This window comes from Pristis pectinata, chromosome 5 (genome assembly GCF_009764475.1).
Source record: "Pristis pectinata isolate sPriPec2 chromosome 5, sPriPec2.1.pri, whole genome shotgun sequence".
Lineage (NCBI taxonomy): Eukaryota > Metazoa > Chordata > Chondrichthyes > Rhinopristiformes > Pristidae > Pristis > Pristis pectinata.
The window spans coordinates 41,906,743-41,923,904 of record NC_067409.1 but is presented as its reverse complement, the minus strand read 5'-3'; the positions used below and the strand labels follow the sequence as shown (position 1 = coordinate 41,923,904).

Below are 17,162 nucleotides of genomic sequence, written 5' to 3'. Positions count from 1 at the left end.
CCTGGGATCAGAGAAGGTTGTGAAGAGATCTGATAGAATAAATTAAAATCCTATAGGGTAGGTCAAGAGAAATTGTTCCCATTAGAAAAATGGTCAAGAAGACATGGAATGAAGACGATTGGCAAAAAAACCAAAGTGATATGAAGAAATACCCTTTTACACGGTGAGTAGTTAGAGTCTGGCATGCACTCCCATTGTGGTAGTGGAGGCAGATTCAATTGCTGTGTTCAATTGGGAGCTGGATAAGTACTTGAAAGATGGTAGGGAGGAAGACGGTAGGGAGTGCGACCAGCTGAATTGTTCTTGCATAGAATTGGTACAGATTTAATGGGCCAAATGACCTGTGCTGCAACTATTCTGTGTTCCTGTCAAACATTCAAGGCACATGAGTCATGGTAAGTACACGAGAAAGAAGTACTTTTGGTGGCAGCCTCCAGTATCCCTTTAAGAACTACTGATTCAGTCATACATAGGCCAGATAATGCTCAGCCTAGCAGGACTGGCATTAGGCCCCATATTTACAAATGCAGGTTGCCTGTTGTCTGGTTCAGACATGCACCCTGGAGGAGCTGCCTTCATCAATATGTGCGACTGCATTGATTGAAGTCTTGCTTAAATAATGCAGACAGAACTGTTTACCTTACAAGCTCATTCCATGTCCATGGGCTTTCTTGAGAAATGTAGTTGCCACAAATAATATTTCAATTAAAGTCTGTGCACTGACACATATCTCCATGTTCCTGTATCAAATATTTCCTTTGTTTGCAGACTCCAAGTTTAATTTGCTTCACCTTCAGGGTAGCATAGTTTGCCCCCTTATTATAGGTTTCAAATAGAGTACTGGTGTAGTTGAAGAAAATAAAAACTGTTTAGAGAGAATAATCTTCTTCTTAGACAGGATCTCAGGATTGAGGTTTCTTCCACTTCGGTTTTGTTGATTCCAAGGAGTGATGAGGGCAGTATGATAGTTTGAGAGGCGATGCACTCTTTCCACCATTTTCACTGGACTTCTGTGCACTCCCAATGAAGTCATTCAGTGATGCTCCTTCTCCATTTTAATTGGACAAGAGGCATGGATTCCCATGAGTTAGTGAGGATGTTACATTTATTAGGAGGTTGGAGAACATCCTTGACTCATTTCCTCTGTCGACCTGGTAATCTCTCACTGTGATGCAGCTTGAGGTAGAGTTCCAGTGTCAGGAGTCTGACTGAGTCCAGTGCAGTCTCAGGACACTAAGTGTGATTGGATCCTTAGTTCTAGCTTCCCAACAGAACAATATTCTTTCAAAAAAATGGATAAAACTCTAGGCTACAAAAGATAGCAAGATTTGCAGTGAACCAGGAATTGCTTTGCAATCAATTGCAGGATTTGAGTATCTCTGCTCAATGGCAATATGAAGTTCCCTTCCTGAGACAATCTGGAATAATATGAGGTCTTCCAAAATTAATATAGAATATTCATTAATCATCATATAAATCTTTTGTACTACATACCATATTTATTTCTCATTACTAACATTTCTCAGTAACCTATTAATTCTGAAATTGCCTATTTCACATTTTCTTTATTTTTCCAAATTATCAACACTGATGTGTACTGTAGTGCTGGAATCCGATGGGCCACATAGAGTTAATGTTAACTCATTAGTTTGACAAGGACTTTGCGTCCTGTAAATTTGGACTGAGTCTGACTTTATAACGTGAAGATTAGCAGGAGGCCACATGGCAGGCTGCTGTTTCTCTTAGATAGTCAAAGCTGTCATAAGCAATTTGTGTAACTTTGATAGTGTGCTAGGTTGGCTGTGAGTCAGCTCTTGCTGCAGTATCTTCTCCAATCAACCTTAGTAAAAGCAAAGCAAAGAAAATCATCGAATTTACAATAAAAGTACATTGACATATTTCTAAACAAAACAATCAAAGTCTTTCTTTTGGGTTCTTGCATATTATCAAAAACCTGCAGTGAAATATCAGATACTATAGTCTTCTGATTGTCCTTCTGCAATGCAGAGCCACTGCACATAAGCCCCAATGCTTTAAAGTCACCACATGCACTGCTAGGGGTAGGGAGATTTTAGAAATAATCAAGCTGTGTGAGAACTTGGAAAGGATAACAATGTATTCGCAGATGGCAGAAATAAAGATTTTAGAACTGCTGTCTGCTCTGGCCTCTAGATGACTTGTTTATCTAAAATGATGAAGTTGTCAACCTTTGATGAGTGAAACATTTGAAAAGACCGTGGCAAGTTGAAATTGTTCCTGTCAAACCTTACTGAGCATTATTGAAGTGGAAGCAATTGTGACATTTTCAGCAGTTTCCATTTATGCTTAAAACAAGAGAAATTGAAGGATACGATATGTTATTCACGTGCTTAAAATAATGACTGTGCAACCAAAGATGATTTTCCTGGGTTTTTTTTGTAAGTGAAACTTGGAAGAGAAATTCAATTGCTTTGATTTTTCTTACTGTCTTCTTTGATATTTTGTATATTGGCAATGTCAGTTCTAGTTGGTATAATAGGGACGGATGTCAGCATGATGGGAAACACAGTTTGCAGCTGAATCACAGGAAAAATTCCTATCCTGCTCCCTCAGGTGACCATTGCATTCTGCTTCTGAACTTAATGGACCAATTGCAATCTGCCATGTCTGATTGAGGAACCCTCAATTTTTCTAATTATGCTTAGCACTCTGTGTTCTTGTGAACAATTTACATGTGGCCTTTTGATAAATTTAGCTTTTACTTTGGACCACTGTACTTTTAGGTTTTGTGACTGGCATCTGCTATAATTGACTTTAGTGTAGAGCAAAATTCAGGACTGAAGTAATTTAGCTGGGGAAAGATGGGAAAGACCAGACTGCAGAACTAGGAGAACTTTAGAAACATAGAAACATAGAAAACCTACAGCACAATTCAGGCCCTTCGGCCCACAAAGCTGTACCGAACATGTCCCTACCTTAGTAATTACTAGGCTTGCCTATAGCCCTCTATTTTTCTCAGCTCCATGTACCTATGAGGGTATTTTATGAGGGAATTTTTATTTCAGTCATCTCAAGCAGTGTTCACTTTTCAAATAAACACATATAAATGATTCTTCATCATATTTTGAACAATACAATGAGTGATTTACTGGTTATATATTAAAAACCCTAGGTTTGAGTGCGGTTCCTGTTAAATTTTCCTAATATCTGTAATCCCATTTCCTCAGAGGGGCCAGACTAATATTTGAATTATGCTTTCCATTTCAACATTATAATAGGAAGATCCTATTGTCAACATTTGGCCATCAGATCACATATGTCTGGTTCCTAGCATTTAACAATGCTATTGATTCTTTCCTCTCTGCACAAAAATCTAAATTAGAAATTTTACCCAACTTTATCTTCTGGCCATAGAAATTCTGCAAGTAATCCATTTTTTTATGACCAATTCTAACACTGTGTCAACACAGGACTGATGAAGGGTCTCAGCCCAAAACATTAACTGTTCATTTCTCTCCATGGATGCTGCCTGACCTGCTGAGTTCCTCCAGCATTTGGCGTTCATAGCTCCAGATTTCCAGCATCTGCAGTCTAGATCTTTAAAGCTTTGGTCTTAATGGTGGCTTGTTGATGTTATTGATCCATCGCTTTTCACAAGGCATTCTTCCAAATCCAGTTAGGGGTAGCAACTGAGAAATTGGACTTTGTATTGTTCTTTTTGCTAACATAAAGTAGATGCAAAGAGGGGCAATTCCATGAATCAGCGTCTTGTGTCCATATAGCATGTATAAGGTGATTTTTCAGATGTCTGCAGAGGGCATCAAAAACAGCTGTTAGGCTTCTGGCAAGTGTAAATGAAGAAGCTATATCTGTTCCAACTCTGCGATAGAGGTGGACTTGATCTACTCATGATTCCTCAGTGGTATCTTAACAACTACCACTGAAAGACTTTAACCAGATAATTCTCTCACATATAACAAGGACCGGCCATGTTAGCCTAGCAATTCAGGCCTTGTTTTCTTTTCCAGAATATTAGAACGTAGAACAGCACAGGAACTGGCCCTTTGGCCCATGATGTTGTGCCGAACTAATTAAGCTAATGACACCAAATCCCTTCTACCCGCACATGGTCCATATCTCTTCATTCTCTGCATATCCATGTGCCTATCTAAGAGCCTCTTAAATGCCTCTATTGTATCTCCCACCACCATCACCCCTAAACATTATATTAACAAAATAATACTTATCAAAGATGGTTTATATGCCTTAAATCAATGGCCCATTGATCAATATTGAATTAATTGAAATCTTCAAGGTCGTAATGAATAGATTTTTGTAAATTACTAGTATCATGGCACACAGAGTACAAATAAAGATATTGTGTGAATCAAACATGATCTAGTTGACAGTCATGAAGGTTGAATAGCCTACTCTTAAACCAGGTTTATAAATCTTTAATGCAAAGGGGCAAATTCCAATGGTGATTACTGATTTTTATTCAAAGTGCACTCTATGATTATAGGCTGGCTGCATGAATTGGGCAAACGTCTTGAAACTCCATATTATGACAATAATACAATGGGAGGACCTGGAATCAGAAGTGCCTATATTGCTGCCCTTTACTTCACCCTCAGCAGCCTGACCAGTGTGGGATTTGGAAATGTCTCAGCCAACACTGAGGCAGAGAAGATCTTTTCCATCTGCACAATGCTGATAGGAGGTTTGTTCATTCATCTTTTTGACATCGGTAGATCTCAAATATAATCTTTGCGCACATGATATATTGGGATGAAAATTAATTTTTAGAAATTCATGCAAAATTAGTTATATTGCATCTATGACCTGACATAAGCTTGGCTGATGTTTAACTTCATAGAAGACAATGGAAGTGAATATCTAGTGAGGCACGTATTGATCAATGCAATAATTTTTGCACTTGTGTCCAAGTTGAATTTCTACCCCATTCTGTGTTGAATCAAAGGCCACTTTTTAGTTCAATAAAATGACAGGCTTGGGAATCTTCCTGACATTTTAGAGGCAGTCTGCAAAGTGAATGTCAATTGCGCATTTGGTCTTCTCAATACACAAGAGATCTCATCCGTACCAGAAAATGCAATACAGGAAATTGAAAGAAACATAAATTAATGTCTGTTTGACCTAGAAGGAGAATTTGAAGCTTTAAGAAGAGAGAAATAAGGAAGTAAAATGGCAGTGTTGTATCACCTGCAGTTGCAGAGGAAACTCCATTGGAAAAGTGAAGAGGTATTGAGGATCATGGGGCAATTGGACCAGGATGTTTTGAATGCAGTAAAGAATGTGTCTTCTCAATGTGATTCCTCCTGTCCTTACCTTGCATCCCCAACAGCTTCCACATTCAATGGGCCATCGTCCACCATTTCTAGACTTTGGGTATGATGCCACCACCTAGTACATGACCCCTAACTTCCTTTTTTAACATTAACAATGCACCAACTTTGAAGACTGATGGTAAACTATGATATTACATTTTGTAATGACATTGAAGAAGGCTATTTGGCCCATTAAGTCCATGTCAAATCTCAGACCAGTCTCATCAATCATATTCCCTAACCTTTTTCCTTGCAATGTGAGGACATAGGATCATCCCTTTTCCTACACTTTGCTGCTTTACCTGCTGAGTTCTTCCAGCAGTTTGTTTCTTTTTTCCTTGTAACCTGTCCTTTCAGACATTCCCATTCTCCCACCATCCACCGATGCTAGGGATAATTTACAGTCGCCAATTAATCTAACAACCAGTACACCTTTGGGATGTGGGAGGATATCAGAGCAGCCAAGAGAAACCCCATGCATTCACAGTGAGAATGTGCAAACTACAGACAGACAGTACTGGGTCTCTGGAGCTGTGAGACGGCAGCACTACCTGCAGCAGCACTATGCTGCCCTATTAGGTCATATTTTGTAATGAATCCACATTTTTAATAGCATAATTTATTATTCAATAGCATAAAGCTATATTTGTTCCAAAAGGATAGTTTGCTTTGCCAGATATTATTTAATCTATGAGGATTTTACCAGAGGGATATTGGAAAGCTCGGGTGTTCATGCAAAATTATTACTTTGCTCACTAGCTCCACCACTGCTCAGCTGCATAGATGGAATATCTGGTGAGTCACAGACTGGCTAGCTAAATTGCTAATTTTATATACAATAGGATTTCCCAGGAATTGACTGGATGGCAGCTCTGATATGTTTATTCAATTGACCTTGCTAGGCTAAACTCTCAATTTCGATTGAAACCACCAGAATTAAGGAATTGTTTTTTTGACTGCAGACCTGCTCAAGCACGTAAATTTTTTGTTCATAATCTAACAAACTGAACAATATAGCCAACACTGTTGATTGCTGTGTTCAACTCTATTACACTTGTATTTTCTTTCTCCTCTTAGCGTTGATGCATGCATTGGTCTTTGGAAATGTAACTGCTATCATTCAGCGCATGTACTCCCGGTGGTCTCTGTATCACCACAGAATTAAAGATTTAAAGGATTTCATCCGGGTCCACCATCTACCAAAGCAACTGAAACAACGAATGCTGGAATACTTCCAGACAACATGGTCCGTCAATAATGGAATTGACGCTAATGAGGTACTTCCCTTATTTTAAATTTGCTAGGATAAGAAAATATTTTGGCGTGTTATTGTGAGTGGATTTGCAAATAAAACTATGAATATTTTCAAAATAACTGCATATTTCCCTTTTCACTGGCTGGTTCCCAATTTTCCCATTATTTTATTTCCTTGGATTGCAAGTTAGTTGGATTTTCAACAAGAGTTGGAACACAAATATGGTCCATTCCTACTTGCCTTGGTGAGCTTCATGTGCAAAGAAAACAAGAAACTGCAAAGATTAAGAGTGTGAATAACCACAGGGCTTCTGCAGCCTGTTGCCTATTGCCAGTCATGTTGTTATAGTACCTCCCGGCTATTTAACAAACACTATCACGCTGGAGGAACTCAGCAGGCAAAGCAGAATCTGTGGAGAAAAGCAGGCAGTCAACGTTTTAGGTCAGGACCCTTCTTCAGGACTGAAGATAAAAAGGATGGAAAAGCAGAGTGGTGATAAGTGGACAAAAGAGGGGAGGCGGGCTGGGCACAGGGTGGTGATAGGTAGATGCAGGTAGAGGATAGTGATAGGCAGGTGTGGGGGAGGAGGGGAGAGCAGGTCCACCAGGGGATGGGTCAAAGGTAAGGAAAAAATAACAGAGATAGGCTAGGAAAGGGAAAAAAAAAGAAGCATCATTGTGGAGGGGTGGTTGTGGGGAAGGGGGTGATTACTTAAAGTGGGAGAATTCAGTGTTCATCCTATTAGGCTGCAAGGTTCCAAGATGGAAAGTGAGCTGCTGTTCCTCCAGTTTGCGCTTGGAATTCTCCTGGCAGTGGAGGAGGCCGAGGACTGACATATCTGTGAAAGTGTGGGAGGCAGAGTTGAAGTGACTGGCAACAGGGAGTCACTTCAACTCCCCCTCCCACACTATCACTCATCTGTCAGTCCTCAGCCTCCTCCACTGCCAGGAGAATTCCAAGCGCAAACTGGAAGAATAGCACCTCATTTTCTGTCTTGGAACCTTGCAGCCTAACGGCATAAACATTAAATTCTCCCACTTTAAGTAATCCCCACACCCTTCCCCACAGCAACCCTCCCCAGCATGTTTCTTCTCTTTTTCCCCTTCCTAGCCTACCTCTCTTTTTTTTCCTTTACCTTTGACCCATCCCCTGGTGGATCTGCTCTCCCCTCCTCCCCCGCACCTGCCTATCACGATCTCTTACGTGTATCTACCTATCACCATCTTGTGCCCACCCCACCTCCCCTCTTTTGTCCACCTATCACTGCTCTGCTTTTCCCTCCAATATATTGGGCTTCCCCTTTTCCTATCTTCAGTCCTGAAGAAGGGTCCTGACCCGAAAAGTTGACTGCCTGCTTTTCTCCACGGATGCTGCCTGACCTGCTGAATTCCTCCAGCATCATAGTATTATTCATCTAGATTCCAGCATCTGCAGTCCTTTGTTTCTCTATTTAACAAACAGTCATGGGCTAGTGATGCACTTCATAGCATTCATGCTTCTCAGAGACCAGACTCCATGGGTTATATTTCCCTTAGCCCCTCTCCCCCACACCCCCAAAGTGCCTGCTGTACTTGGAAGAAATGAATATTTAAGTTAAATTTGGATCTTCTCCCTTTTCTTTCTTACCCTTCCTTCCCACCTTTCTTGAAATATTGATTTATAATGAAGTACGTGCCTCAGTGAAGGGATTATACATTCCACTACCAGAAGGATGCCCTTTGAACCAGCAGGCCTTGTCTGAATACCTTCTTTTGCACTATTTCCACTCTATGATATGGGTTCGACAGTGTATGTTAGCAAAGTGGTCACCACCGAGAACGTCATAGTCAATCCAAATCATTTCTTTGCTCAATGTTCTCCACACTCCCCTTTCGACAGCAGTGAATCACTGAACAATGGTTGTATTAAAGGTGGCTTGTGTCCCCATTCTTCTGAATACAGAGGTCAGTTATAGTACTACCAATGTTAACCCAGCGGTGACCAACTAACAATCCATAATGCATGTTGAAGCTGAAACTTTCTTGCTCTCCATGGATGAACACTACAGTGCTTATTAAAGATCTAACTACAGAGTAATTGAGAGTCACTTTTACGACGTACTTGGAAGACAGAATGATATCTTATATTTTTCCATGAATGTTTACATATATGTATTAATTGCACACTTAAAAAGAAAACATTAATAAACAATAAACATTTCCTTCCATTATTAATATACTCTCATCTGAAATATTCCACTTTTATTTGTAGTAAATTTTGAACCCTAATATCACTTCTTAGGGCCACCATTTAAAGGTTGCTTTCTCTATTACAATTCTCTATGTTATTGTTGTTTACTTTCTAATTTAACATCTGTTCCTGGTGTCCCTTTCATTTCCTTTAATGGTTTCTGGGGTTTTTTCTGACCTATGGGACCACTAATGCAGTCAGTTACATTTCCAAGAGATGCTTAAAGGGAAGGCCACACTAAAAGTCACCTCTGGCTTTACTTTTCTTTGATCTCCAATGACCATTACGTGAAAGTTGTACTGTCCCAAAAAATTGCAATAAAAGATCTTTTACAATGCTTATGTCATGTGCTTCTGTGAGAGAAGATGTCTCATACAAGTAGCAATGGATGTGTGATTCTCTCAGTACCAGCACAAGAAAGGCAGTAGATTGGGGACTGCCAAAAATGGGTAAGACCGCATCAATGATGCCCACCACATTTAGTTCTTCAGTCAATGGGTCAAGAGGAATGATACTGAATTGCACAATTTCACAAAGGAATATGTATTATTGAAGTAAAAACAGAAAATGCTGGAAACACTCAGCAGGTCAGGCATCATCTGTGGAGAGAGACACAATGCGTCAAGTCTGGGCTCCTTCATTAGAGATGGGGAAAGAAGAAAAGATGTGTTGGTTTGAGGTTGCAGAGAAGGCAGGAGAGGGGGTGGGTGAAACATTGGGAATGTCTCTGATAGGCTGATACTGTAGTGTAGCAGTTAAGGTCAGATTAAGCTTCCTTGTCTACTTAATGTGCTGTTAATGGTAAAGCTGTGGGTCATGCCCAGCAGGCCAAACTATATACAAAAAAAGAAAAAGACTGTATCAAAATGATAATGACAGGAAGAAATGACCAGCTCTGACATAAACAGAAAGAAAAAGTGAGTTGTTTAAAGTTGGAAAATTTTATTTTGAGTCCTGCAGGTCACAGCATACCTCAGCAGAAGATGAGGTGTTGTTACTCAAGTGTGTGTTGGGCCTTGTTGTAACAGTGTAGGCGGCCATCGACAGGAAGATCAAAGTGGGAGTGGGATGATGAATTAAAGTGGAAGGCAGCAGAAAACTCAAGGTTATTTCTGCAGGCAGAATGCAGGTGTCCCACAAAGCAATCACTCTATCGGTGTTTTGTTTCTCCGGTGTAGAGGAGGCCGCATTGTGAACACTGAATGTAGTGCAGTAGATTAGAAGAAGAGCAAGTGAATTGTTGCTTCACCCAGAAGAACTGTTTGGATCCCTGGATGGTAGGAAAGGAAGAGGTGAAAGGACAAGTGTTGCACCTCCTGTGGTTGTATGGGAAAGTACCACAAGATATAGAGTGGTAGGCAGGACAGAAGAGAAAACCAAGAGGTCGCAAAGGCAGGGATCCTTTCAAAGTGCTGAAAGGGGAAGAGTGGAAACTATGTGTCTGATGCTGGAATCGTATTGGAACTGGTGGAAATTGTGAAGATGATCCATTGAACGAGGAGGCTTGTCAGGTAGAAGGTGAGGACCAGGGTAACTCGATTCTTGCTCTGTTTCATGGGAGAAGGGGTGAGAGCACAAGTGTGGGAAGTAGATGAGATGTGGTGAAGGGCTGTGTCTGCTATGGTAGAGGGGAAGCCACAGTTCAGGAAGCACTACTACAAAAATTAGAGGATTTACATATTAATGTCATATTTTTAATCGACTTACTGAACAATAAATGAAAACGGATGGGTTAAAATTTATATAATGGTGAATTGATTATATAAATATACCATATTTTCCAGTTCTCTGTGTGGTGTTTAATGGGGAAGTGGATCTTCAATGATTACTTGGTTAGTGACACTATCCCTATTGAAACAAGTGCCCTCTTACTGATTATGCTTTGTCTAAATCTTCCTCAGCTCTTCATCTATTTCATGGAGACACTGCTATATAGGCATTCCAATTGCTAACAAGTATCTGCCTGACGTCTAACAGACCAATGTGTTTTAGAATTGCTCTGCTATATTATTGAAAGGGATACCATCCAAGTATAAATGTTCCAGTGCTCAAACTAGAGGGGAAACTTTAGGAATTTGTGCTTTTGGTGCAGAATTTTACCGCGGAAATTACGTTAAGAATTCAGGCACAGTGATCAGTGGACATTGCAGGTAAAGCAAACTAGTAGAAATGTGCAAGAAGACAGCCATACAACTTTCTCGTCACACACAGAAGAGCTCATGCATAAATTACGGTGCCCATCAAGTGTTGATTGAGATGCATGATCCTCATTCTGTGCTTACAAACAATTTGGAAAACAATAATCTCTGACACTTCCAGTTGATGTAGGACAGAGCAGATGCTTGTACTGTGATATGGCTATGGACAACACAGGTTTGAACCCCAGGGAAAGAGGGAAAGTTATGTTATTTGGAAAATGCATCTGACTCTCCATCTACTGCCACTGTGCCAAACTGAATTTTAGTTTCCCTAGTCCTAAACATAACATCTATCATCTTGTTGATGGATCAGTGGACAGCTCACTGGCTGATTCTATTAGGACAGTTATCAGAATAATCCTGTTATAAAAAGGTTCTGAACTGCAATTATTTTTCAAAGACATTCAATGCAGATGTTGGTCAGTACCTGCAGTTCTGGAATCATAAGACTGTTCGATAGCCCTGCTCAAGGGCAGTCCCTTGAAACACAGCTCCTCCACAAAATCAAGGGTCTATATGGCAGGCAGGCATTCAGCTTGTGGGATATGGGTGTGAACCCAATTACCCATCACCTTCCTAACTGCCCTCTCCTCGTCCTGTCTCTGCTTCTCCCAGCTTTCTTCATGTCCAGCACCAGGTTCTTTCAGGCAAAAGGTGAGAAATTAGGTCACATTTTTAGGTATAAATTTTTCCTGGAGAAGATTTTCCGGGTGAAATATTGCACAAAATGCCTCTGTGTGTAATCCATGTTAGCAGATTTGACTTTTTCTTGGCATCAGGCATGCACCAAATGAAAAAATTCTTTTTGCAATGTCCATTTTCCACCCATAAGTTGATGTTCTAATTATGGTTCACTCTCAATAGAATATCATGATTTTTTTTTCTTTTCTCACTCTCCCAACTGGCATTGGGAGACCTGACCTGGCCTGAAAATAGACTACTCAGACACTTTCCAAAGTCATAGAATGCGCTACAATTACTAAAGGGTGTTCTCTCTAACATTTAGTTGTTGGGATACCCATTCAATGTGTCCCACAGTGTGACACCACTGGGAGCTGTCCATTACTGGAGTTGTCATAATGGCAATGGCTAGCCACTTGGAGTCAGAGACCTTGTGATAGGAGGCAAAAACATGCCCATTAATGAAGACCCTACTTCCAAAGAAGCTTCATTCTAGTTGAATCTCTCTGATGGCAGACATAATGTGGGAAGTACTTTGACCACACCCTCACACTACTTCCTCCATGGAGGTCAAAGTCTTGTTGATTGTCAACCCTTGCCACAAGTTCTTTCCAAATGGCCACCGTCGATCTCCCAACTTCCTGCTGACCACAGCATTGGAGAGGTCATCCAGGCATTGCATCCATGAAGAGAGCATTTCATCCAGCGAGATTTCAGTGAGGAATAGTTTGGATTTGCACTGAAGCATTGGGATTTGCCAGTGTTGCTGGCTTCCAGTGAATCCAGGCACACATTGTCTGCATTCCTGTGCCAATATGAGTTCCCATTAATTACCTTTTCATCAACAGGCAAGACTTCCACTCCTTCAATGTGCAGCTTGTTGTGGATCACAAGAAAAATTTCCACATGCTGAATGAGATTTTTCTAGAAATCACACATCGCTTCTTCATTCTAAAGAAGATCGTACTGTCAGTTAAGGTGTCAGTGGCTAGCACTGGTCAGTGAGATAGGCCCTTAGGACAAAGGTAGAGGTAAACTTTTCCCTCTACTTATCTGGCTACTCACAACATTGTGTCCTCCAAACCACTGCAGCGTATATGAGAGAGAGAGAGAGAGAGAGAGAGAGAGAGAGGGAGAGGGAGAGGGAGAGAGAGGGAGAGAGAGAGAGAGAGAGAGAGAGAGAGAGAGAGAGAGAGAGATGTTGAATTCAACATAAAGTCCCGAGGTTGGCAACAGACAGGGAAGGAGATGATATTCCTGAAGTTTCGTTGAAGCAATGTAGGAGGATGAAGACAGAAAGCTCAGATGTTTCAATCTGTCCTTCTTTCCTTCTCCAACTGCTGGTTTTCGAAATGATTGTAACCTTGACAACTTTGGTAGGACCTTTCTTCCAATCTCTCCACCCTTCACCCTCTCTGCAACTTAAAACACCTTTTCCAGTTCTGACATTGGGTTTTTGACTCAAAATATCGACTCTGTTTCTCCCCACTGATGCTGCGTGGCTGCTTCAAGCATTTTCTGTTTTTGTTATGGGTTTCTAGAATCTGCAGTTTTCATCTCCAATTTGCTGTTTAGGTTGAACATGAAAACCTCCTTGTAGAAATGCATTTAATAATCTTTGATGGGTATTCTTAAAGCCCAGTTGTTAATTTTGTCTTTATGCATATGTAATAGCAAATTCAAATTAACTGTATTTCAGCACAGAGCAGCAATACATACGGGAACTGAAGTAATACTATGATCCCATTTCCTAGACTTGCTCCTGTTAACAATTCTTTCAGTTGTGCATGCAACATCACTGAATTTCTTCTGTGATTTTAAGTGTGCTGTGGCACCAGTGACCATAATTCCAATATTTTTTTAAAATAGTTACGGGAAAAGATAGGTCTGGTCCATGAATTAAAATCCTAAATTGGGGAGAGGCAAGTTTTGATATAATTAGACAGGAACTTGCAAAGTTGATTGGGAGAGTCTGTGAACAGGTGAAAGGATTTCTCACAAGTGGGAGTCTTTAAACGTGGGATAGGAAGACCTCAGGGCCAAAGTCTCCCTGTTAGAGCGAACAGCAAGGCTGGCAGGGTTACAGAAGATAATTAGATTCATGATGGATATTGAGGATCTGGTCAGCAAAATATAAGGAGGTCCTCCTGCATTCCCAAACACGTGCAGGTCAGGAAGTTGTGGGCATGCTATGTTGGCACCAGAAGCATGGCAACACTTGCTGGCTGCCCCCAGAACACTCTTCACAAAAAAGATGCATTTCACTGTGTGTTTTGATGTACATGTGACTAATAAAGATATCATATCTTATCTTAAAATAACTTCCATTGTGAATTGATTGGAAATATGCCTGCAGTGTGAAATTTTACCAGTGTACTAACTCAGATCTGTAAGTTTCAGTTGCTGGAATGGTCCTGATTTATGATTTTGGTGATGGACTCCTTTTCACCACAGGGACCTCATTTTAATCTGTGGATCACCATCAGTACAGTGGCCCACGGTTAAAAGATGTTTATGTTGCTATTTAAAAATAATTGCACGGCTCAATGACCATGGATGAGTGTTATATATACATCATATATAATGAATAATATCCTGATTACAGTATCCCATTAATTCTCTATCAACTTTGTATATATCACTTCTCATAGTGTTGGTTCAGTTTTCGTCAGTGACTGACGTTTGTCTCCATAAGATTTTCTATTTGTCACAATATATCTATCAAACAAAAATACTGCTGTTAGTCATCATGGTACTTGATAGATGTGAAATGCTTACATCTATTTAAATATATAGGTGATAAATTCACAAACTCCCAGAAATATTTTTCATTGAATCGAAGAAACTTTCAACACAGAAGGAGACCATTCATTCGGCTTGTATTGGCTAAAGAAAAGAGATGCAGACTAATCCCAACTCCCAGCTTTCTTGCTTAAGTCACATCATGGTCATTCAGGTGCCTTTTTAAAAAATTATGAATATTTCTGCCTCCACCAGACTTTTAGACAATGGTCCAGATGCCCACACTCTTTAGGAATTTATTTTTCCCCAAATCCTGTCTAATCCTCTTACGTAGCACCTTAAATATATGTTGCCTGATTATTGACTCTCTGTCAAGGTAAGTTGAAAGTCATAACTTACTTAAGAAAAATGTCTTGCCTTCACCAAAATTTTGTTCATTTCTCCAAGAAATAGATCTTTTTACTTTCCCTTTGAAATCATCTGGTCCATTGCCAGAATCCTGGAATTACCCACCCTCTCCTTCACTATATGCCAGAATCTACATCCAAAACCAAGAAATCCTGATTCTAGCTGCAGCAAAATTGACATCACTGATGAATGATGCAAACTTGGGTGAATGTATGAAAAAACAAATATAAAAAAAAACTGTGGTGCATTCAAGGATTATTCAAATATGCAGGACAAAACAAGCCACATAAACTTTGCTGTTGTGGCTCTTGAAAGATATTGATCCCCTCCTCTGTACATCATAGCTTTCAATCATTATTCCGACCATTCTTATTAATTGTTCAGGAGTTTTGATAGATGTAAATCTAACATAGTTGCACAGCATAATGCATTGTCTAAAAATATATGTCTTGGGCCTCATTGGTACTTTTAGTGACATCCCAAGCCTCTTTTAGACCAAAATGCTGAGGTGTAACCTGAATAAAAGTAAGGTCCACAATGGTTTAAGCATCCTTACTATAGTATTGCCCTTGGATGCAGTGATTCAATGTTACTTAAAAGTTATTACGACAGATAATAACTACAATATTCAAAGTAATTCAGTTACCTTGTACACACCTGGATCTACTGGCATGAGACGAAAACAGAGTTATACAGCACAGAAACAGCCCCTTCATGCCAACCAAGATGCCCATCTACACTAATCCCATTTGCCTGCATTTGGCTCATATTCTTCTAAACGTTCTTATCCATGAACCTGTCCAAATGTCTTTTAAACATTGTAATTGTACCTGCCTCTTCCACTTCCTCTGGCAGCTCGTTCCATGTACCCACCACCCTCCACCTGAAAAAGTTGCCCTTCAGATCCCCATTAAATCTTTCTCCTCTCACCTTAACCTATGCCCTAGGGTCCCCTACCCTGAGCAAAAGCCTGTCAATATTTGGCCTATCTGTGCCCCTCATAATTTTATTAGATCGTCCCTAAGCTTCCTTCACTCCAAGGAAAACAGTCCCAGCCTATCCAGTCACTCCTTGTAACTCAAGCCCTCCAGTCCCGGCAACATCCTTGTGAATCTTTTCTGCACCCTCTTCGGCTTAACTATATCCTTCCTATAGCGTGGCAACCAGAACTTCACACAATACTTCAAGTGCAACCTAACCAATAATTTATACAACTGCAACATAACATCCCAATTCCTATACTCAGTGCCTCAGCTGATGAAGGTAAGCATACCATACACCTTCGTCACTACTCTGTCTACCTGTTTTACCACTTTCGGGGAAATGTGTACTTTTACCCCAAGGTTTTCCGGTTCAATAACACTCCCCAGGGCCCTGACATTCACTGTGTATTTCTTGGCCTGCTTTAACTTCCAAAAGTGTATCACTTCATATTTGTCTGAGTTAAATTCCATCAGCCATTCCCTTGCCTATTTTTCCAGTTGATCTGGATCCTGTTGTAAATTTAGAAAACCTTCTTCACTGTCCTCTATACTACCAAATTTGGTGTCATCTGCAAACTTACTAATCGTGCCACCTACATTCTCTTCCAAACCATTAATATATATAATGAACAATAAAAGACCCAGCACTGATCCCTGCAGCACACCACTGGTCACGGGCCTCCAGTCTGAAAAACAACAATCCACAACCACCCTCTGCCTCCTACCGCCAAGCCAATTTTGTATCCAATTTAATGTCTCACCCTGGATCCCTAAACTACATAAATGCTGTTTTTACTTTCTTTTCTCTCTTTCATACATAAGAGTCTCCCACTACTGATGTTATTGGGTGGAAGTAATAATGCCAAAAGTATGTCTTTACAGTCAGGTAGAGGCAAAATATAGACCTGCTTGTACCAACCAGCAGTATATTCCTCAAAATGACATACCTGCAATGAAATAGAAAAATCAAAGGGAAAATTAAGAGGGAAAAAAGATAATTATCAATAACAGATGAAGAAATCTTTCTCATGTTGAATGGGAATAGTTTTACAATTTAAGTGCCTGGTACAGAGAATATAAAGGAATACTATGTATATTGGTGCTGCAATTCAACAAATACTGTTAGTACTGAGCTGATGGTATGCTACAGCCTATTTGCTTTTCATCCATTGAGGTTGTCTAGTTAGTTTACTTGTGCATGTGTATAAATATAATGGACTTGAGGGTAACTTTTATTGATATGCAAACCTTTGCAGTGTATTTTCTATGAATGACTATGTTAATATTAAAGAAGCAATCACTGAATATTTGTAAATTTTATACTGTTAGAACTTATATC

The 17,162-nt window shown here is 40.0% G+C and overlaps 1 protein-coding gene across 1 annotated transcript in view; it reads left to right on the top strand.

Annotated features, from left to right (window-relative positions):
* Window positions 1–17,162, top strand: part of kcnh8 (potassium voltage-gated channel, subfamily H (eag-related), member 8) — a 288,746-nt gene that overhangs the window by 199,558 nt on the left and 72,026 nt on the right. Inside the window, exons 8-9 of the mRNA XM_052016213.1 lie at window positions 4,502–4,699; window positions 6,405–6,604. Of these exons, the coding sequence (XP_051872173.1) occupies window positions 4,502–4,699; window positions 6,405–6,604 (398 nt within the window). The remainder of the gene's footprint in view (window positions 1–4,501; window positions 4,700–6,404; window positions 6,605–17,162) is intronic.